Here is a 24,320-nt window from a genome sequence, read left to right on the forward strand (position 1 = left end):
CTGGCTAGAAGGCGTAGAGGTATACAAAGCCAGGTATTCAAGGAACAGAAAGAGAAGGAAGATACAGAGAGACGAGAAACTGAGCAATGAAGAAAGACAAAAAGGGAAAAAGAGGGAAAAGAAAACAAAAGAAATTTAAAAAAATAAAAAGAACAAGAAAGTCCCCCAAAAAAACAGAAAAAAAAACAATGAAAAAAGAAATGCTCTCAGGGATCCCTTTGCATGTCTTTGGAAGCTGAAGGGGATTCTCCTTTCTACGCAGCTCCGCCTGGCAGAAAGGGCTCCCAACTCAAGGAAAGGAAAAGAAAACAAACGAACAATTGAAAACAAACAAACGAGCAAAAGCCCCGGGATCCCACCAGCGCGGTAGCCCAGACCGGGAAGCAGCTCCACACTCAAATGGAGCTCCACAGCCCCTCAGGAAGAAGCAAAGATGGCACACGGAGCCAGGTACTTGAGCGAAAGGAGGGAGAGGTGGCGAGAGGCAAGGAAGAAATCAAAAGAAGCGGAAGAAAGCAACACTAGTAGCCAACAAATGGCACTCAGAGAGCCGCCCGTTTGGGTGTGTGGAATCCAAGCAGCCGGTGTTTCCTGGTCAAGAGATTGTGGCACTGGGAAGCAGAGGAGGCCGATTCGGGATGAAGAGGGGTAGGGGGTGGGAAAGCATATATCACAAATTTCCGGTTGTTTTGTCTCCTGCTGGAAGCTCCGTGAGGCTGCTTTCTCGTACCCCCCCGTTTGCTGGTCTCCGATAGGAGTCCAAGATGGTGGATCCGCAGTGCGTTAGCTGGTAGGGGACCTCTGCATGAATCTCTCCTTGCTCTGCGTGCTCTGTGAGTTTTCTCACTCCATTTGGTGCTTGGCTGAGTTCTTTATCTCTTCATTTAATGTTTTAGGGTTTCAGGATTGTATTCTCTGTGCGGTTAGTTTTTCAGATCTTTGCTGTGGAGGGACGGCGTGGTGCTTCTGTCTAGAGCACCATTTTGCCAGAACTCTCCCTATTCCTATTTTGCTGAGAGTTTTTTTTGTGAATGGGTGTTCGACTTTGTCAGATGCCTTTTATGAATCAATTGATAAGATCATGAGGTTCTTGTCTTTTGTTTTATTAATGTGATGGATTACTTTGATTGTTTTTCTAATGTTGAACCATCCCTGCATACCTGGTAGAAATCCCACTTCGTCATGTTGAATTATTCTTTTGGTATGCTGTTGAATTCTATTTGCTAGAATTTTGTTGAGGATTTTTGCGTCTTGTGTTCATAAGGGATATTGGTCTGTAATTTTCTTTTTTTGTGGTGTCTTTACCTGGTTTTTGTATCAGAGTTATGCTGGCTTCATAGAATGAGTTTGGGAGTATTCCATCCTTTTCTATACTCTGAAATACCTTTAGTAGTAGTGGTGTTAAGTCTTCTCTGAAAGTTTAGTAGAATTTTCCAGTGAAACCGTCCAGGCCAGGGCCTTTTTTTCTTTGTTGGGAGTTTTTTAATTACCTTTTCAATTTCTTCTTTTGTTATAGGTTCATTTAGTTGTTGTACTTCTGTTTGTGTTAGTTTAGGTAGGTAGTGTGTTTCTAGAAATTTGTCTGTTTTCTCTAGGTTTTCAAATTTGTTAGAGTACAATTTTCCATAGTATTCTGTTATGATGCCTTTAATTTCTGTTGGGTCTGTTGTGCTATCACCAGTGTCACTTCTTATTTGGGTTATTTGCTTCCTCTCCTATGTTTCTTTTGGCTTTATGGTCAGAAAATATGCTTTGTAATATTTCAATGCTTTGGATTCTGTTAAGGCTTGCTTTGTGGCCCAATATGTGGTCTCTTCTGGAGAATGTTCCATGTGCATTGGAAATGAAAGTATACTTGGCTACTGTTGGGTGAAGTGTTCTGTATATGTTTGTGAGATCAAGTTGGTTCGTTTTGGCATTTAGGTCTTCTGTGTCTTTATTGAGCTTCTTTCTGGATGATCTGTCCTTCACCAAAGTGGTGTGTTGAAGTTTTCTACTCTCATTGAAGAACTATCTCTGTCTGTTTTCAATGCTGTTAGAGTTTGTTTTATATATATTTTGGAGCTCTGTTGTGGTTTTTTTTGTGTTGTTGAGAGTTTCTTTGTTCCACTTTATTTTCTGTGCTGAGTCGTTTTTCTTTATGTATTTTCTTTTCGTCTTTTTCAGTGTTGTTGATTTGTCTTTGCTGAGTCTTTATGTTTTTCCTGTTTTTTATTTTGATGTGTAGGATGATTAGTTTCCTTTGTGGTTACCTTAATATTTACCTCTTTTTTTCTAAGTTTAAACCAGTCTTTTATTTCTTTATATTTCCTTGTCTTCCTTTCCATATGAAAGATCTATGTCTACATTTTTCAGTCCCTCTTTATTGTTTTAATGTTATCTTTTTCATATTGATGTGTCTTTCCCTGTTTGCAGCATTATAGCTTTGTTTTATTTTTGTGACTTCCCTATCTGGTTTAATATCTGGTAGCTCTGTCCTTTTTTCTAGTCTTGAGTTGTTATCTAATTATATTGATTTTCTAACTGGAGGACTCCCTTTAGTATTTCCTGTAATTTTGGTTTGGTTTCTGCAAATTCCCTAAACTTCTGTTTATCTGGAAATGCCCTAATTTCACCATCACATTTGAGATATAGTTTTGCTAGATATATGATTCTCGGCTGGCAATTTTTTTCTTTCAAGGCCTTATGTATGTCATCCATTGCCTTCTTGCCTGCATGGTTTCTGCCAAATAGTCTGAGCGTAGTCCTTTGTAGGTGATTTTTTGTTTATCACTAGCCTCTCAAAATTTTCTCTTTACCTTTGGTTTTGGCAAGTTGGATTATAATGTGTCTTGGTGACTTTCTTTTGGGATCTACCTTGTGTGGGGTTCGATGAGCATCTTGGATAGATATCCTCTCACCTTTGACGATTTCTGGGAAGTTTTCTGTCAACAAATCTTCAGTTCTCTCTGTATTTTCTGTTATGCCTCCCCCGTTCTGTTACTCTAGTCACTTGTAGGTTATTCTTGATAGAGTCGCACATAATTCTTAGGGTTCCTTCATTTTTTTAATTCCTTTATCTGATTTTTCCTCAAATAAATTGGTGTCAGGTGCTTTATCTTCAGTCTCACCAATTCTGCTTTCATTACTTCAGTTTTGCTCCTATGACTTTCTGTTGAGTTGTCTGATTCTGAAATTATATTGTTAATCTTCTAGATTTCTGTTTGTTGTCTCACTGTGGATTCTTGCAGCCTGTTAAATTTGTCATTGTGCTTTTTTATAATTTTAAGTTCCTCTCTTGCTTTGTTTGTGTGTTCTATGGCTTTTTCTGCATTTTACATGAACTCGTGTCTTGAAAAGTTCTGTATATTAATCTTTTGTATTCTACCTCCGGTAATTCCAAGAAGTTCTCTTCCCCCAGAAAATTTCTTGATTCTTTGTTTTGGGAGCTTGCTGAAGCCATCATAGTCTGCCTCTTTATGTGATTTGATATTGACTATTGTCTCTGAACCATCAATAAGTTATTATTTATTTTATGTTTGCTTATTGTGTTCTAGCTTTTTGTTTTGTTTTATTTTGATATGCCCAAATAGGATGTTTGTGTGAGCTATATTGATTATTGGCACCTTTGAAGCTCTAACGTCCTGTCACCAGGTAGTTAGATCTATTATTAGGTGTGTGAGTTCAGGAGTCTGTTAACTTTTCTTGTGTGGATTTAGCTCAAGTGTCCAGGTAGTCGGTCACCAAGCGCGTGGTGCAGGCTCTCACCTACAGTCCTAGATGGGCAGGGGTGATTGGTGTAGGCACAGTTATCTGGCTGCAGTAGGGGGTCATGTGCTGAGCAAGGCAGGGGGCTTATGTCTGTCCCGGAGTGTCTGGGAGGAATGCATGTCCCTGTTCCCTAGAGCGCGTAGATGGGTGGGTTTTACAGGTAGACTATGGGCATCCAGTGCTGTTGGCTGTAAGGTCTGCAAGGCACCCTGTTGTGGGTGGCTAGGTGTCGTGGGTGGAGCCACCAGTCCTCAGACCCTTGATATGGGTAGATGAGGACTCTGCTTAATGGGCAAAGTGGCATCAAATGTCACAAACCTGGCACTTCATCATATAGCTGATACAGCTGGAGTTAGGCTTCAGGTATATTCCCTGTTGTACTGTGCTAATGAAGGCCTACAGTGTTGAGATGGGCCCAAACAGGACTTTGCAGGGGTGAAAGGCATTCAGTGTCTGTGGACCCCTTTTGCCTGTGCCTAAGCAAAGGAGCTGCGCCTAACCTAAGTTCCCAGCTTAGGGGATCTGGTAGATTATTCATTCTTGTTTGTTAATTTGTTCCCTCTCCAGGCCGGGACAATAGCTCAGGGCACGTAATGTGTCCTTACTTGCTGCCCAGGGGACACGACAATGACTGAAGCTGGCCTCGGACCTGATGTAGAGCAGGGAGGGGGCAGATAAATGGTAGAGAGGTTTTCCCCAAAGGGGGTGTTTTTTGATCCGCGCAGTAGGTTAGATGCATGTACTTATCTTTTGCCGGTTGAGCGCCGCTTTTCACTGGTTCTGGATGCCCTAGTAGACTGTCTGCCGCTGGGTCTCTCCTGATGTGGAAAACACGTCCCGAGTGCCTCTGCTTGCCTCACTGCATGCGCCAGCTGCAGGGTGCTGGTTCCTGCTGGGTCAGGTCTGGCAACTCCTCGCTGCTTCTGAACCATCTCTCCCTCCCCTTGCCACTCAGTCCGATTCCTCAACTTTGCCTTTGATGTTCAGGGCTCCTAGATTGTCATATATAATTGGTTCACTGTTTTTTTTCGGGTCTTTGTTGTAAAAAGGATCACAGGAAGTGTCTTACTACTCCACCATCTTGGCGCCCTGCCTCCACAAGAACATTATTAATATACTGGTTTAGAAGTTTTATTTTGTTGTCTATTCACTTGGCATTTGTTTGCATAGAAAATGCTGTATTGGATAATTCTGTCTGGCACTGAGACCAGGTCACATAGTAGTAAGACAGCGTACCATTTAGATGACAACAAACGTCGTATATCTCTAGCATCTGTGATTTTTAGTAAGAAAACCCTTAAAAGTGGCTTGTTAAATCTGGGAAAGAATGATTGAGCATAATTAGGTAGATATCCTAGAAGGTAGGAAAGTAAATTTCAAAAGAGAAAAAAAAAGTGTGACCCCCCCCCATGGCTTGCATGTATATAAATATATGTAGAGATCGATCTATCAGTCGATCTAATCTATCTAATCTAGCTATCTGATTATGCTTAACATATAGGTAACAAAGCATTTACCACTTCAACATCCTTCACATGTATAGTTCAGTGACATTAAATTTGTTCATCATGTTGTTCAGCCATCACCATTCCCAAATTTACCCTGTGACTTTTGACTCTGAAAGATTGTATGGTTCTTTGAATGAAAGTTAATAAAAATGAGCATACACAATTCTAAATAATTTGAGCAGGGAGAAGTCTCTAAAAGCCCACTGTGGTTATACAAGGAAACTCTCAGATTAACAGCACACAGATTTAATAGCTGGAAAGGGAGATGCAGAACTAAAGATAATTATTAAACAACGGTACAAACCTTTATAAACAGTGGCAGGAACCACAAAGATTGTTAAGTTTTTAAGAGGGATGGAATCATCAGTTCATGCTTTGCAACTGTATCATTCCGTAGGGAGAAATAGTCTTTGAGTTGGAAAAGACACAGTAACATGATAAAAAGGAATTATAGGCATGGTAGGTAAACAGCTAGTAAGTGAAACACCTGACTTCTTTAAGTATATTCAGCTTTTTTCATTTAAATTAATGTCCTCTCTAGTTGCAGTGGACTGTCAGATCTGCTTATGAAATGATTGAATAATCTTTGAGAATTTCATGAAAAATAAAATTGGTGTGAGAGATGATCAAATGCTAGCTTGATTTTTTTTTTTTTTTTAGAAAGGGGAAAATGTGGGTTCTGGAACTTACAAGCCAGTAAGTTTGTTATTGATCTTTGGCAAATTTCTAGAAATAAGCCTTAGAAAGAAGTTTGTGAACATTTATAAAAGGATGCTCTAATATGAAAGTTTCAATGGGTCCACCAAGAACATAGCATGCCAAATTAACTTTATTTCTTTCAATAGGATTGTCAGTTTGGATGTGAATTAGAGAAATACTGTAGAAACAGTTTCTTAATTTTAGTGAAGCACTTGACAGAGTCTTTGGATATACTTTTGCCTGAGATTAAGTTGGTGAAGTGTTGTTTGGATTTAGAGCAAGTAGGTAGATTTGTGGAGCCCTGGTGGCGCAGTAGTTAAGAGCTTTGACTGCTAACCAAAAGATTGGCAGTTCGAATCCACCAGCCACTCCTTGGAAACCCTGTGGGACAGTTCTACTCTGTCGTATAGGGTCTCTATGAGTCAGAATTGACTCGACGGCAATGGGTTTGGTTTTAGGTAGATTGGTAGTTGTTAGATTTACAGTCAGTTGCAATTTAGTACCAGCATTTGATTACAGATTCAGTGTCTCCCCTGATTGAGATATTCAAAGCACCACAACTAAATTGTCTGTATTTTGCCTTAACACTTCCACCAATGATATGGATGTAGGCTTATCTACTTGTAGATTACTCAGAGCTGAACATGGAGAGCTGATAACATACAAGGCAATCAAGAACATCTCCCTAAAACCTTAATTAATCTAGCACATTTTTATCTCCCCCCTCTTAATACACTTTGATGTTTTGTATGTAATGTAAATTCATAATTTAGATTGTTTAAGGGAAAAGTGAATTATATTTCTTCTCTAATATTTTTACCAAATTAATGTAGGAATTGTATGTGCCCCTTATTATAGCATAATATTTTTAATAATACAGATTTAATAATCCAAATTGAAAATTGGAAAAATCTCTGCATAAAGTATATTTTTATTTTCTTTAGGAATATGAAGCACGAACAGGGAGGACCTGTAAACCACCACTTCAGTCTTCAAGACGTAAGAATTTTGAATTTGAGCCACTTTCTACCACTGCCCTGATTCTTGAGGATCGACCATCGTAAGTGCTCTAGTAATCATCGGAACACTTTTTATATTTTAAACATTTATTTTTGTTTACTGTTTCAATTAAAAGATAATGAGAAATTAGATACCAAAGAGGGATTATTTAAAAAAAATTTCAGAGCCCAGTCATGTGTTTTGAAACTAACTGGGGAAGAATATATTGATGATATCTAAGCCTTATGACGATTTTCAGAAAGTCTCTATGAGCCAGTAAATGATATACAAAATCTTGGCTCTTTGTTTTTATTGTAGCCCTACTATGTTTTATCTTAACATGATAGGGCAATTACTGTTTCTTTCTTGACCAAACATCTTAATACCTAGCACAACATTTTAGTTTCTTCTCTTCTCTGCCCTTCTTTGCATCCCTCAGAAAAGCTGCTGTTTTTCAATGTATTGTCTCTGATTTGTTATCAAACAAAACACCTCCTCTAAAGTAAGATCACTTGGTTCTTAACTCCTTTTCCCCTGGGTTATCTGGATCTATTCTTTTTTCTGCTCAAGTTCTCTTTCCTTCCAGTGTAAAAATTCCTGGATATTCTTGTCATTTTCCTGGTCTGCAGCTTTTTCTACCCAGTGTCCTGATGAGCTTGTGGAGCCCTGGTGGCATAATGATCAAGAGCTTGTCTGCTAAACAAAAGGTTGGCAGTTCGAATCCACTAGCCACTCGTTAGAAACGCTACGGGGCAGTTCTACTCTGTCCTGTAGGGTCACTATGAGTGAGAATCGACTTGATGGCAATGGTTTTTTTCTTTTGATGAGCATAATAAAAAGATCTGAAGCCAAACACAAATAGAATCATTTGTAGACCTTGAAAGAGAAGAAGGACAGGATATATATATATTTTTAATTCTTGTTACATTCCTTCATATTAAAGAATTATGATCCTGATGCTCTCTTATTAGGATTTTATGAATATGTATATATTCACTTTTCCATTGTTAGAAAAAAGCTTTTTAGAAATTTAGTTATGAGAGCATGTCAAAGTTTTATTTCAAGTTTGCTGCCAGAGAGGAGAACAGAACCAGGCCAATTCAAGGACCCCTTTCTTGATAGAGTAGAGACATATAGAGGAAAATAAGAGTGGTTGGAGAAGTAAGAAAAGAATATCTGGTTAAAGATCTTTAGACTCTTGACTGATAGTCAGCTGAGTCGGTGAATAACTAAGTTCCCAGAAGAGCTTTCTTATGTTTGTTAAAATTAATCCAAAATGGCTTAAACTTCTTACCAGGAATGTTAATTTCTTATCAGAAGGATTTTGTGAAAACATCATGCAGGAAGTTCTGTTCCAGACAGCTTTTGAGACAAAATTTTCTTTATACCATCCTCAATTTTAAAATCAAATATGTGCCTTTAAAGTCCTGCCTTCAGGCCTTTGCTCCTATTATTACCCTTGCTTGGAATGCAGTTCTCTTCTACTTCTCCTCTACCCAGTCCTTTAAGGATTAGGGTTTATCTTTTCAATCCGGTCTTTGTTGACTTCTTTAACCTTCAGTGATACCTACTTCTCAGAACTCCTTTTCTTGTAAGCAGTTCATCAAAATAATGTTTTATGTAATTGTCTTAAAGTAGTATACTAGACATAACTTTATATAAGAAGATCCCAGTGTAGCAAGAAAATGCACAAACAGCTGAAAAAAGTACCATTTGTTTATTGAACTATCTGAAATTCATATATCAATTATAATAAATGTTGTTACTTTTATTCTGTTTTTTTTTGTTTGCTCATCTGTAATGTAGAGATTGAATTTGATCTGTGCTGTTCCACTGTGATGTGCTGTGATTTAATTAACAATTTGTTCACCTTTTAATTTGGAGGGGTCTTTTTTGAGGGGGGGAACTAATTTATGTGACTTACATTTATGTAATTCAAACAAACAAACAAAGGTTTTTTTCCATAGTGTTGGAATATGGAGGTGTTATTTACTCATTCCTCCTCCTACTTCAACCACTTGAGAAATAGATATAGGGAAAAGATGTCACTTTAAGGACTGAGGTGCGCCTGACTCAAGCCATAGTATTTTCAATTGCCTCATATGTATGTGAAAGCTGGACAATGAATAAGGAAGACCGAAGAAGAATTGATGCCTTTGCATTATGGTGTTCACACAGAATATTGAATATACCATGGACTGCCAGAAGAACACACAAATCTGTCTTGGAAGTACAGCCAGAATGTTCATTAGGAGCAAGGATGGCAAGACTTAGTCTCACATATTTTGGACATGTTATCTAGGAGGGATCAGTCCCTGGAGAAGGGCATCATGCTTGGTAAAGTAGAGGGTCAGCGAAAAAGAGGAAGACGTTCAACGAGATGGATTGACACAGTGGCTGCAACAATATGCTCAAGCATGGCAACGATTGTGAGGATGGCACAGGACTGGGCAGTGTTTTGTTCTGTTGTACATGGGGTCACTATGAGTTGGAACCGACCCGATGGCACCTAACAACAGGAACAACTCTCTTATTAACTAGACTTTTATAATCATGGTTTGAGACATAGTTTTATGTCTACTTAAAGTCTGTGATCTTTGTGCTCATGCATAGTTTAGTTCCATTCCTTACATAAATGACCTGGATAACAGATTCTGTTCTCCTCTTCTAGAGTCAGACCTGCATTGCCCATTATGGTTGCCACCAGGCACGTGTGGCCATCTAAGTTTAATTAGTTAAAATTAAATAAAATAAAAAATTCAGTTCCTTAGGGTCACTAGCCACATTTCAAGTGCTCAGTAGTCACATGTGGCTAGTGGTTATTGTGTTGGACAGTACAAAAACATTTCCATCACCGTAGAAAGTTCTAGCACTAGTCTAGACTGTATTGGAGGGACTGTGAGGAGGTGCAGAGAAGAGATCTATTTAGAACTGTAAGTTCCATCTTCTCAATAAACAGAAGAGAAGATCCACCAAGCTGTGCTGTTACGTCTACGCAGGTTTTTCACTGGGACTTGTGGAAAAGAAACAACAGAGATTGCAACTGCAAAAGGCATTAAGCTTCACACCGCTAGAGGCAGCATTCTAGGTGAAGGGAATGAACAGTCATTTGGTGGAAGGTAATAAGTGGTTAGAAATCTTAAAAGTAGGGTTTGTAGTTTAAAAACTGAAAATTAAATTTCAGTTAATTTGTTTGTGCTGGTAAAATAATTCCTACAGGTAAATGACATATAGCTCTCACTGTCATCTAAGCAGGTTTCTGTATCTTAGGAATTCAGAGTCCAATGAGGAAAACAAACCACTTTAGTAATTTCAAAGAGATGAAATTTAATAGAAGAATTCTTCACAAAGTTGTTAGAAGGCTAGAAAAGCAAAAGAAGGGAATATAATATAATATAATCAAAAGATTAATAACCCCGGAATAGCATTTACTGCTCTCGGTGGAGGATCAAAAGGGAAAAGAGTATTATTCAGGTCCCAAGATCACAGTTTATTTGAAAACCAGATTTATATTTAACTTCTTTCTGTTTCTTCCTGTGGTCTTATTTTCTTTGCAGGAAATAAAGTGTCTTCTCTTCATATAATAATAACATAATTTATAATGAAAGGGGATACTGTAATCATTTTTGCGTGAGAATATATAGGAATGCATCATTACTTTTATCATCACAATTCTCTTCTAATTTAGGGAAACACTTTATCTGAAATTTAAGAATAGTTAAATCCATTATTCTTCTTTGGAACCATACTGGACAATTACTGTTTCCATCTAGAGAGCAGGGTAGTTTGTAAAAGGAAATGAGAGAAACAGCTTTAATTTGTAAGACTTAAGGGAGTTTTAAGGAGCCCTGGTGGTGCAGTGGCTGTGCACTAGGCTGCTTGAAGTAGAGGGTCAGCAAACCAAAAGGCTGCTAACCGAAAGGTCGGTGGTTTGAACCCACCAGCCACGCCGTGGGAGAAAGATGTGGCAGTTTGCTTCTGTAAAGATTTACAGCCTTGGAAATCCTATCTGGAAACCCTATGGGGCAGTTCTGTTCTGTCCTGTGTGGTTGCTGTGAGTTGGAATTGACTAGATGGCAATGGTTTTTTTGTGTTTTTTTTTCCTTTTTTTTTTGTTTGAAGGAGTTTTAGTACATAAATAGGCAACACTAGGAATCATAAAGGTTAAATTGATCTGGGTGTAAGGTCTAAAATGCACTGGGTTTTGCGAGTGGCTGGAGTCAGGTGATGTTTTTGTAGATTCCCTTTATTGTTTTGAGGATGTTTCCTTCTGTTCCTGAGAGTAGTTGGTTTTTTGTTTGTTTTTAAATCATAAATGAGAATTGAATTTTGCCAAATGCTTTTTCGACATTCATTCATGTGGTTCTTCTTTTTATTCTGCTGACATAATGAATTACATTGATTGATTTTCAAAGGTTGAACCAATCTTGCATTTCCAGGATAAACCCAACATTGTCCTGATGTATTATCCTTTGTATATATCACTGGATTTGATTAGCTAAAATTTTATTAAGGATTTTATTTATGAGGACTGTTGGTATGTAGTTGTTTGAAAAGTCTTTGTCTGGTTTTGGATCAGGTTAATGTTAGCCTCGGAGTCCCTGGGTAGTACAAAGAGTTAATGCCCGTGGCTGCTAACTGAAAGGTTGGAGGTTTAAGTCCACCCAGAGGCACCTCGGAAAAAAGGCCTGGTGTTCTACTTCTGAAAAATCAGCCATTGAAAACCCTATGGAGTAAACTACTCTAACAAACACAGGATAACCATGAGTTGGAAGCAACTTGGTGGAAACTGGTTTCAATTTTGTTATTATTAGCTGCTGTTGATTTGGCCCCCAACTCATGGCAACCTTATGCTCAATGGAACAAAATGCTACCCAGTCCTGTGCCATCACTATGATTTGTTGTGGATCAGATCTTTGTGATCCAGAGAGTTTTCCTTGGCTGAGTTTTTGGAAATAGATCACCTGACCTTTCTTCCTAGTTTGTCTTAGTCTGGAAGCTCTGTTGAAATCTATTCAGCATCATAGCAGCATGCAAGCCTCTACTGACAAACAAGTTATGGCTATGTATGAGGTGCATTGGCTAGGAATCAAACCTCAGTCTCCCATATGGAAGGGGAGAATTTTACCACTGAACCATCACTGCCTCCATGGTTTTAATGTTAGCCTCATAGAGTGAATTGGGAAGTATATTTTCTGGAAAAGTTTACAAGTAATTGTTATTCTTAAAAGTTTTATAGAATTTACTCATGCAGCCATCTGGCTGTTTACTTTGTGGGAAGGTTTTTATCTACACATCCAATTTCTTTAACAATTTAGGGCTATTTAGGTTATTTATTTCTTCTTGAGTGAGTTTTGATATTTATGTTTTAGGGAATTCACCCATTCCGTCTGAATCATTGAATTTATTGGCATAAAGTTGTTTATAATATTCCCTTATTATCCATTTAATGTCTGTAGAATCTGTAGCAATACCCTTCCCCCCCACATTCCTGATATTGGTCGTTTGTATTTCTCTCTCTCTCTGCCTCTGTCTCTTTTTATTTCCCTGATCAGTATGGCCAGCAGTTTATCTTTTTTTTTTTCCTCCAAAAACCAGTTTTTGGTACACCAATGCTCATCGCAGCATTAATCATAATAGCCAAAGGGTGGAAAACCCAAGTGTCCATCAGCAGAATAATGGATAAATAAAATGCAATATATACACGCAATAGAATATTATTCCACCATAAAGAGAAATGAAACTGATTCAGTAAAACCTGCGAAAGCCAGAACCTGTGTAAAGCAGAAACGTGTCAGAGAAGGAAAATTCATATATTTTCCACTAACAAAGACCAATAGAGAAATGGTAAGACTGCATTCTGTCAAAGACGGAATACTTGCATGACGCGGAAAAACAAGGCAGTCCTGTTGAGTTCCGGCTCTCACAGGTTTCAACGTACATACTATGACATGAATAAGCCTTGAAAGCATTATGATAACTGAAATAAGCCAGACACAAAAGGACTAATACTGTATGATCCCATTTATATGAAATATCTAGAATAGGAAAATGTATAGAGGCAGAAAATAGATTAGTGGTTACCATGGGCTGGGGGAAGGGAGGAATCGGAAGTTGTTGCTTAATATGTACAGAGTTTTTGTTTGGGATGATGAAAAGTTTTAGAAAGAAATAGTGGTGATGGTTGTACAAAATTGTGAATGTGATTAATGCCACTGGATTGTATACTTGAAAATGGTTAAAATGACAAATTTTATGTTGTATATATTTTACCCACCAGGAGGAGCTCTGGTGGCATAGTGGTTAAGTACTGGGTTGCTAACCGAAAGGTCCGTGCTTCAAATCTACCAGCGGCTCTGCGGGAGAACGATGTGGCAGTCTGTTCCTGTAAAGATGACTGTCTTGAAAACTCTATGGGCAGTTCTACTCTGTCTTGATGGGCTGCTGTGAGTCTGAATTGACTTGATGGCAATGGTTTTTTTTTTTTTTTTTTGTATGTATATTTTACCACAATAAAACAAATAAACAGAAGTATTACAAACTCTGTAAATCAAGTTTAAAGCTATAAATTGCCCTTTGAGCACTCTTTTAGCATCATTGTACAAATTCTGATATGTTGTAGTTTCCATTTCATTCAGTACAAAATATTTCTAATTTCCCTTATTTCTTCTCTGACCCACATGTTATTTAAAAGTGTGTTGTCTGGTTTCTAAATATTTTAGGGGAATTTCTAGATATCTTTTTATTATTGATTTCTAATTTAATTCCTTTTTGGTTAGAGAATATACTTTGTATGATTTCAGTATTTTAAAATTTATTGAGACTTGTTTTATGGTCCAGATAAAGTCTGTCTTAGCCTTAATTGGAGTGCTGTATATATGACAGTTTCCAGTTGGTTGATGGTGTTGTTCATATCTTCTATATCCTTACTGATTTGCCATCTACTAGTTCTATCAATTACTGAGTGAAGAGAGTGTTGAAATCTTCCAATATAATTTTGTGTTTGTCTTTTTCTCCTTTAAGTTCTATCAATTTTTGTTTAAGGTAGTTTAAGCTCTGTTAGTAGGTACATACATCTTAAGGATTGTAGGTCTTCTTGGGTAATTGACTCTATTGTTATAAACTTAACCTCTTTATCCCCCTGATAATATTTTTTACTTTGAAATTTAGTTTCTCTGATATTAATATAGATACCTAAGCTTTCTTTTGAGTAGTGTTAACATGATATATAATTTTCTGTCCTTTTAGTTTTAACCTGTATCCCATCTAAAGTGGGATTTTGTAAACAACATACAGTTGGATCTTGTTTTTTTAATCTATTGTCACAATCTTTGCCTTAGTTTAATTGGAGTGTTTACATTTAATGTGATTATCGATATGTTTGTGTCTAAATATTACTGTCTAGTTATTTTTCTGTTTGTCCTATCTTATTGGTATTTCTCTCTTTTCTCTTGCCTTCTGTTGGATAGAATGTTTTCTTAACATTTAATTTCATCTATTATTGGCGAATTACCTATATCTCTTTGTGTGTGTTGTTTTTAGTAGTTTCTTTAGAGTTTACTATATATATATATATGTTTATATATATGACATACATTCTTAACTCTTCACTAATTACCTCCAATAGCATTATGCCATTTCACATATACCGTAAGAACATTATAACAATATACTTCCATTTCTCCACTCTTGACCTTTCTGCTACTATATCTACATTTAATTTTTAACCTGTGTTATAAACCTCATAATACATTATTATTATTTTTTTTCCTTTAAGCCTTCTATTAGGAGATTGCATAGCTCCCAGTTTCCATCTGGTATCATTTTCCTTATGCCTGAAGGACTTCTTTTAACATTTCTTATAGTCCTGGTCTTCTGATAGTGAATTTTTCTCTTTGTAAATGGCTGTAAAAGGAAGGAGTTAACATGTTGAAAATGAGTCTTTTAAAAATTGACTTAAGTAATTTTGTCTTTCAGAAATCTTCCTGCCAAATCTGTGGAAGAAGCTTTACGTCACCGACAAGAATATGATGAGATGGTGGCTGAGGCTAAAAAACGAGGTATAAAATTTAACTCCAAATCGTGTAATTTCCTGATTTCATGTTGGTTAATTTCAGCAGGAAGATGGATGATGAAATTGATCAAATCCATCTTCAAGATGATGCTGAATTCTTATTTTTCTTTACTGTTTTTAATAACTAAGTTTGGTTTTTAAAGGGGTATAAAATGTCATACCAGGGTCATAGTTTTTATGCAAGTACTTTTACAAAACTAATATTAGAAGAAAGGAAGAGACTTGAGGTATGTTGTAATTTCTTGGATTGCTATTATCTGAGTTTATAAATGAAGATATTCATGAATTTGTTCATGAATTTCACTTCCTTTATGGTTTTTAGGCTTTTGATATTTTATAATTTAATAATTTTAACATTTAAGGTAACTTTTTATATGGCTGTGAGAACATGACTTGAAATTAAAATTTGCTTTTGTGACTTATGAAGTCTCCCTAAGGACTGTCCAAGTCCCAGTTGTGTCATTTTGCCAGGCATATAAATGTATACTGTAACGTGTGTGCATTTACACATTTGTTCATTAATTCCCTTCTCCAACCAAAAAAAAAAAAAAATAGCATAAGGATAATTTAATAGTATTTACTGACTACTGTTGGTTCAGGATAAACATACATTTTTAGAAAATATTACGTAGCTATATCTCTCTTTAGACCTTTGCTTTATTAGCAGTTAATATTTTTTCCTTTGACTTAAGTGAATAGAATATTATAATAGTATACAGTTCTGCTTTGTGCACTACTTTGGAAATGAAGTTGAGTCATTAATTTTAGAATACATATAAGATAAAGGCCACTTATACTAAAAGGCCTATTATTTAAACATTGAGTTTTTTTACCACATAGTTTTTGAAATATTTCTAATATGACCAGTACATTTTTATTTAATCTTAACATTGACTTTTACTATTTGATTAATATTTAAGATGGTTATTGATAAGATGATCCTAACAACATGACATAATAGAGATAACATGAAGTTGAGAAATAAGAAGACTACAGATTTAATCCTGTTTGGTACTACTACCTGGATGTAACACTCTGAATAGGCCTAATGTTAAGTTTCCTTCCTGTAAAATGTGGAGGCAGGTGGACTAGATTAGTGGCTTTCAAGCCTCTCTTCTCACACTTTTTTTTCCTTTTTAAACAGTGGACACCTTTTTCAAGAAATCTTACATAGACTCTGAATACATAAAATAAGTAAAAGAAAGTGGAGCTGCTTGCTTGGCCTCCTGCTTGCCCCTCAAGACAGTTTGTGAGGCACGTGTGAAATACAATTTGAAAACAGTTTGGCTAGCTGATCTCTAAAGGCTCCACTGGTTCTCAAATTATATCACTATTGATTTATAACTCACTTATTTCTGTCTATATTTGAGGCATTTCTTGTTACAAAATTGTGACTTCTGATCCCCTCTGGAAATGATGTTGTGGATATATATGTGTGTTGGGGAATTTTTATTTCAGTATGATTGGCAAAATGATACACCATACTAAGAAGGATTTACTGCAGCAATGCTGTAGGTAAAATCATTTTTTAATATTATGTGGTTTTATGTCAGGAAATTCATAAACCCCTTATATGAAAAAATGGTATTAGTTGCTCATAGTTGTTTATTTTTCACATAGTTAATTCATTACAAATTTCAGTTCATAATTAAGTATATGTAAATAGAAATATGTAATAAAGTAATTTACTTAAGGGACTTTTCTGGCCTTTGTTCCAAATTATTTACTTTTGTAGCATAGGCGATACTATTTTAAAATTATGTTAACCAAGTTCATTTTCTTTTTATCTTTTTCCTTCCCTCCCTTCCTTTCTTTCCTTGTTGTTATCAGAATATTCTTTTTGAAAAGGTCTTCTGTAGAATTAGGTAGAAGTAGGAGGGGATTTTGATCTAGTGCATTTGTACTGAAATAATTCTTGCTTGTTTAAAACAGAAATTAAAGAAGCACATAAAAGAAAAAAAATAATGAAAGAACGATTTAAGCAGGAAGAAAATATTGCAAGTGCAATGGTAATTTGGATCAATGAAATACTGCCCAATTGGGAAGTAATGTAAGTAAGCAGATTTTTTCCTGAATTCCAGTTTGCCTCCAAAGATCTCATGTTTCCAGTTCTAGAGTTTTATTACTTCCCAGCATGTATCTTATGCTTTGGCTAAAATGTACTATTAACCAATGCCTGAATATTTCCATGCTTATCCCTGCGGCTTTGCTTTTATAAATCTCTCAATCTTTAATACCTGCTTCCCTGACTGACCACCCTCTATGCCTGTCAAAATCTTACTCATCCTATGAGATCTATCTGAAATGCTATGAGCCATGAAACTTTTAAAATTTCATCAGTTACCATACTTTCGTAATTTTAACATACCATCAGTTATAAGATGTACTACTGATATAATAGCAGATTTTGGAGGAAAAAAGTTAAATGTTTACATTGATTGTAAGATACTTTTAAGTGTTAAAATGATTTTTAAATGCCTGTCTCATAATCAAGGAAATAAGGTATATATGGTATTTCCCTTCTATAAATGTCCCACCATGCTTTGAGACTAATATTCCTCTTGCCTTACTGTGCCTTCTGTGTTTTGATAATATTTTTGTATATGCCTATCTTCCCTTTAGACTGGAGGGTAAGAGATATCTTTTGCCATGCTTAGTGTAGTGTATACGAAGGGAATTTTTTGAATATTGGCACATGTACCAGATATTAGGTTCTTTACATAAGTAATCTCATTTGTTTCTTATAACCATCATTAGGTGTATATATTTTTACCCCCATTTATCTTACAGAGAAGCTCAGGGTCAGAGAGGTTAAGTGATTTGCCCAAGGTTATATGGTTAATGAGTGGTTAAACCAGATTTGAACTCAGGTCTATCTGACTCTAAAGCCCACACACACTCTTGGCAGACAACACTGCCTCTCAAAGACTAGGGACTTACTCACATAAATATTTTGTTACTTTGTTTTTGGTACTGAATTGGCAACACATTTTTATGTCCCTTTTATCCTTTTTTTTTTTTTTTTCTGTAATTGTCCACATACTTCTGATTGTCTCCTTGTATCCTTGGTATAAACAGCGACTAAAGAAGGCAGCTCCCTTTAAATTACAGTTATCCCTTTTTGGGGTACTGTGTATTTCTAAAGGAGTCCTGGTGCAGTGGTTAAATGCTCGGCTGCCAACTAAATGTCGGTGGTTCGAACCCACCAGCCGCTCTGACAGAGAAAGACTTGGCAATCTGCTTCCATAAAGATTACAGCCTAGGAAACCCTATGGGGCAGTTCTACTCTGTCCTACAAGGTCACTGTGAATCAGGATTGACTCAATGGGACACAACAACAACATATATTTGTAGGTTTTTGTTGCCTGAAAGCATGAACTCAAAGAATGCATCACATATTTATGTTCTTCAAAATCATTCAGTCACTTGGCCGTAGACTAGGTAAACCATCATGCAACTAGTATTTTTGGTATAAAAAGTAACTTTCTCCTTTTTTCTCCCCCTTTAATTCTAGGCGTAGTACAAGAAGAGTTCGAGAATTGTGGTGGCAGGGATTGCCCCCTAGTGTTCGTGGGAAAGTTTGGAGTCTAGCTGTAGGAAATGAACTAAATATCACTCCTGGTTTGTATTCTATGTTCAGTTACTCCCACACATACAAATAGCCATCTCCAGAGTTACAAAGCAGATTAGTAGATCGACCATTTAAAAAGGCATTGCCATACATAATGTCCTTTTAAGAGCGTGCTTCATTTTCCCTTCCTCTAAAACCTGATAAGATTTAGTAAGTAAGTTGCTATATTTCATATTGTATAAAAAAGATTTGTGGTTTTCTTTTAATTTACAACTATTAATAATATCCTTGGCATCTTAAATATTATGTTGTTGTTGTTAGCTGCTATTGAACAGGCCCCCAAATCATGGCAATCCCATGTTTCAGTGAGGGTAATTTCAAAAACTTCTGATGATTCTAGGTAGCAGTGGATGAATAAGTATATATGAGGAAAAATAAAATAATCTAGTTATGATAGGTTTCCTCTTTACCCCCCTTGCCCCCCTAAAAAACCATAAATATTGGGAAAAGGCTAGAAACTTCTTTTGCTACTTCTCTACCCAAACCAGTCCTTTTGGATTTTTTTTTTAATTTAAAAGAATTTAAAGTTTAAGAAAAAGAAATGGGGACTCTCCAGGAGCTGTGGTCTTATTTTCTTAAATTTCTCAAAACCTTGAAGGAGAGGAGTAAAATATAGAAGAGTTTTGATGAATTTTTTAAAAAACTAGATAAAATTAGGTAATATTAGATAGGGGAGAATATAGAATAGTTAATAATAAAAGGTGCTAAAGGTCTGAGTGATGATGATAGTGCTGGATACTGGCACTAGACAAAGACTTAAGAACTCTAATGATGGAAACAATAAATTGTTCCTGTTACTTTTTAAAATTTTTGTCTACATACTCACTGACAAAAAATTCAAGCAGCAGTAAAGTACAAACTGTAAGTCTTCCCCTCTTCTAACCAAACTCCCACTCTAAATCCTACTACAGGTACTGTTAGTAATTTGGTATGTGTTCTTCCAGACTGTTTTGTTGTGCACATAAAAAAGTGTGCACCCAACTGCCCTGACAGGGAACACAACAGAGAGTCCCGGATGGAGCAGGAGAAAGGTGGGGTGCAGAACTCAAATTCTAGTAAGAAGACCAGACTTGGTCTGACTGAGATTGGAGGAACCCTGGAAAGCATGGTCCCTGGATTCTCTATGAGCCCAGAACTAAAACAGTTTCCGAGGCCAACTCTTCAAACAGGGATTGGACTGTACTGTGGGATATAAAGTGATACTGGTGAGGAGTGTGCCTCTTAGCCCAGGTAGATATAAGAGACTAAATGGGCAGCTTCTGTCCGGAGATGAGATGGGAAGGCAGAGAGGGTTAGGAGCTGGTTGAATGGACATGGGGAATCAGGTGGAAATGAGGAGTGTGCTGTCACAGTATGGGGAGAGCAGTTTGAGTCACGTAACAGTGTATGTATAAATTTTTGTATGGGAAAAAAAAATCCCAATTAAAAAAAAAAAAAGTGTGCACCTATATGTGATACTTTTTGAGGTTTTTTTTTTCTTTTTCCTTTTTTTTTCCCACAGAGAGGAATTTATATCACAATATTATTCTGAAGCTTGCTTTTTTCATGCTGTGATCTATCTTGGATAACCCTCTATGTCAATACATACAATTCTACTACCTGCATGTTTTCCACTATAATTTATTGAACCATTTTCCTGGTGATAGACAAATCAAAGACATATAGGTTAAAACAACATCCAGGTGTTGTTTTTCACCCCTCAAATTTAAAAAGGTTAAAATGAATGTGACTTACCCATATAAGATATGATGGAAAATAATTTGGAAATATTTATCAAAAGCTTCAAAAAATATAACGTTTGACGTATTTATCCCAATTCTAAGAATTTATTTTAAGGACGTAATCAGGATTGGGTGTAAAAGCTTTTCTACAAGGATGTTCCTTGTAGCATTCAGTCAGTATTAGATATAATTGAACAGAATTATGTCAAAATCTAAATGTTTCTTTTTAGTCTTAACAGTGATTCCATCTTTGGCATAGAATGATAATGTGGTTTTTAAAAACCAACTTTCACAAATATTCTATGATGAGCATGTTATTTTAACAAGAATTTTTAAAAAGTTTTTTAAATAGAATCTGAAGGAAGAATATAAGAGTTTGAGTTTAGCTTAGAAAAGGTTGGATTCCTTATGACTTAACTGTTCTCTCCAAATATAAACAAAGCTTTCTTTTGTCTTCTATTCTTCGAACAGATTAAAAGGAAGTGTTTTTACATTATCGTTAGAGATTTCAGTTAGATTTTAAAGCTTCTTGATATTAAGGATTGTTGAATATAATGGAATTGCTTAAGGGCTTAGAAATTCGTTTTGCAATATGAGTTCTTCTGACCCTAATTACCCAGAGTTAGGCCAAACGTCACAGGTTAGGGGCACAGTCCTCCACAAGACTGCCCTCTCTTCAAACACCAGCTGCAAGTTTGGAGGTTTCCAGGCCACCTGCATTTCTAGCCAACTGGCTAAAAATTTGAGGGTTCCCAGTATCCCCTCGAGACACCAGCTGCAAGCTCAGGGGTTCCAAAGGCACCTGCACTTCTGACCAACTGGCTGTAAATTCAGCGGTTCCCGCTCCCCCCTCAGTTTCAATAATTTGCTAGAAGGACTCACAGAAATCAGGAAAGCACTAAACTTATGACTATAGTTTTATTATAGCAAAAAAAAGATACAAATTAGGAACAGCCAAAAGAAGAGACGCGTAAGGGGAGGTCTGGGAGGGTCCTAAACTCAAAGCTTTCGTGTCCTCTCCCTGTGGAGTCAGGACACATCACCCTCATAGCAGATTGATGTATTTTCACTCAGGGAACCTCTCCTGGGCTTTGGTGTTCAGAGTTTTTATTGGGGGTTTCTTTACATTGACATCATCAATTGAATCATTAGCCATGTGACTGAATTCAATCTCCAGCCCTCCTCTCCTCCCCTGATGACGTATGGTGGGTCTTTTTCAAGTGGCCAGCCCTCACCATGAGACACCTTGTTAGCATAAACCATTAGGTGTGGTTTGGAGGCCTTCCAGGTGTTAACAAAGACATTCCAGTCACTCAGGAAATTCCAAGGAATTGTTGGATATTTGTATGTTCAAGAATGGAATGAGTATTCATTCCCTTCTTTTTCATTAGTGGTGGGAAGGATTTTAAATTTTTTTAAAAGTAGAGTTATTTTTTATAACCTTGTTTATTTTTTAATGGCTCTAGTAGTTTGATTCTTTATCTGTTGTATTTTTTTAATCATGCAATTTATAACCACTAGACAATAGTAACTAAAAAATAAGGGCTCCAAAGTCAGGCAAATGTAGTTCAAGTCTTGGTTCCACTGTATTTTAGGTTTGTGACCTTGGGCAAATTACTTAACATCCAGAAGTCTTAGTTTTCTTCATCTGTAAAATAGGGGTAGTATTATTGGCTATCTCAAAGGATTGTTCTAACAGTTATTAGTGTCAATGAACATAAAATTATAGTGAAAGTGAAATTTGCTGTGTGTAGAATATCATCATTATCGGAAAATCAGAAAGTGAAACATACACCAAAATCAAAGTAGTCTCTGTTCAAGTGCAAGGTACCATCTGCTGTCCCATTGTAGATTAAAAATAAGTGTGGCATGAGGAGCCAAGCATGGAATTGAACTGAGATGCAGGTCTTATTATCATAGATGAGCACTGTACATCTCTGGAGAGATGTCCTTTGATATTTTGGAATGCAGTACCACATTTTTATTATTAGATCAATTTTGTGGCTTACAGAAGTGACGGATTTTGCGTGGTGAGCCTTTCAGTTTTTAAATTTGGGTAGAACAGTGAAACTGGACCTGACTTGGAACTAGTTTGAAATCATAACATGTAGATTTCAATTTGATACCTGATAACCCCAAAATAATTGTATATCTAAAGTTTAAAATTGTATCTGCCTCTTCCAAATTGTTGATGGGGTTGGGCAGAAGTAACAGAAATTGTAAGTTTGAATTTTTTTTTCCTTTTTTAATTTCCTCTTTCCAAACCATTAGTAGGAATGACAAACCATTAGTAGGAATGAGAAGTGAATAGAAGAGAGAAGGGAACAGAATAATAAGAGTCTGTTTGAAGAATATCTAGTCAGCTATTATAATGATCTGATTCTTGGCAATATGTAGCATACTTGTTGTAGTACTATCATACATTGGAATATTATGCAGCTGTTTAAAAAAAAACTAAAGCAGATCTATATCCACTGATACGGAACAACTTCCAATATAACAAAGCAATATGCAGATCAGTGCATGTAATATGTTGCCACTTTTTTTTTATAAAGGAGGATATGTTTGTGCATGCGTATTTTCATCTTTGAAAGGGTTTGTGAAATTTCTAGTAACTATAGTTGTGTCTGAAGAAAACAGTGAGAAGGAAATTTATTTTTCACTGTTACTATTTTGCACTGTTTGAATTTTTAAAACCATATTTACCTTTAAAAATAAATAAATAAATAGATTAATTGAAGCAAAAATTTTTCTTGATATGACAGGCAATATATAAATGTTGGTGTTTGGGCAAGAAATACTTTTTGCTGTTCTTTTGTCACTGAAATTTATTATCTTTATGTAATTAACAATGGTTAGTTAGAAAGTAAAGACAAAATTTGAGAATTAAAAAATTTCTTCTGTTCCTGAAGTCTTAATGAGACACTGCATCTGCAAGAACAGTGGTAGTCTCAAAAAAAAAATAATTGGGCATTTAGATTAAAGATAGGGGTAGAGATTTTCGTATGTAGATCTTTGGCCAAATCTGTGTGAAATGTAGGTAGCTTTAGATGGCAACATCATAACGGGGAAACCAGTTTCAGGACAGAAAGAAAACCAGAACTAGCATTTATCAAAGGCCTACAAGGTGCCAGGAGCTTTACATAAATTATTTAATTATCAGTAACCCCATGAAGCAGGTGTTATTTTTTTCTAGTCTACAGATGAAGAAAGCTGAGTTTCAGAGTGGTTAAGTAACTTTCCCAAAGTTTCACAGGTAGTAAGTGGCAGAGCTGGAATTTGAATCTAGGTCTCACTGACTCCAAAAGTCATGTTTCTGCTGCTCCACAATGATGCTCCTTTAGCAGAAGCATCTCTTCCTGCCTTGCATATACCCTTTTGTATTGTTGTTACTTGGATGACGACTCTACAGTATTTTTATTTTATCTTTCTGGTTGTATAATGAATAATTTTGGTAAAGCAGGTGTTTCAGTTTGCCACATTTTTGATGCCTGCTACATTAGGGATACTTAACCTCTATAGGTAAAGAGTAAAAAGCTAATATATAAATATTTTTATTTCCTATTTATGAATTTTTTGTCTTTTCTTTTCCAGAACTTTATGAAATCTTCCTCTCAAGAGCAAAGGAACGTTGGAAAAGCTTCAGTGAAACAAGTTCAGAGAATGATACAGAAGGTGTATTTTTTTTTTTTTTTTGGCATCTCTAGCTGTCGCAGCAGCGACGGTTGTCGGGGCGGCGGAGACAATAACAAATGCCACAACTCTTACAGAGAAGTGGGGCCGGAAGGTCACTCTAAGGAGTCGAACCTCGGCTTCAGTCCCAGGAGTTTATTTTATAGTCAGTACAGCAAACAGCGAAGCAAATAACAGAACAGTGGGCTTTGGGTGAATAACAATAAGTTTCGGGCAAGGGAGAAGGAATTCAGGTAAACAAGCCA

The 24,320-nt window shown here is 36.3% G+C and overlaps 1 protein-coding gene across 1 annotated transcript in view; it reads left to right on the forward strand.

Annotated features, from left to right (window-relative positions):
- TBC1D12 (TBC1 domain family member 12) overlaps positions 1 to 24,320 on the forward strand; it is a 143,739-nt gene that overhangs the window by 87,034 nt on the left and 32,385 nt on the right. The window contains exons 3-7 of the mRNA XM_004369951.3: positions 6,902 to 7,017; positions 14,934 to 15,016; positions 16,963 to 17,080; positions 18,545 to 18,651; positions 23,977 to 24,057. Coding sequence (XP_004370008.1) covers positions 6,902 to 7,017; positions 14,934 to 15,016; positions 16,963 to 17,080; positions 18,545 to 18,651; positions 23,977 to 24,057 — 505 coding nt within the window. The remainder of the gene's footprint in view (positions 1 to 6,901; positions 7,018 to 14,933; positions 15,017 to 16,962; positions 17,081 to 18,544; positions 18,652 to 23,976; positions 24,058 to 24,320) is intronic.

This window comes from Trichechus manatus, unplaced genomic scaffold, assembly GCF_000243295.1.
Source record: "Trichechus manatus latirostris isolate Lorelei unplaced genomic scaffold, TriManLat1.0 scaffold00007, whole genome shotgun sequence".
NCBI classification, from domain to species: domain Eukaryota; kingdom Metazoa; phylum Chordata; class Mammalia; order Sirenia; family Trichechidae; genus Trichechus; species Trichechus manatus.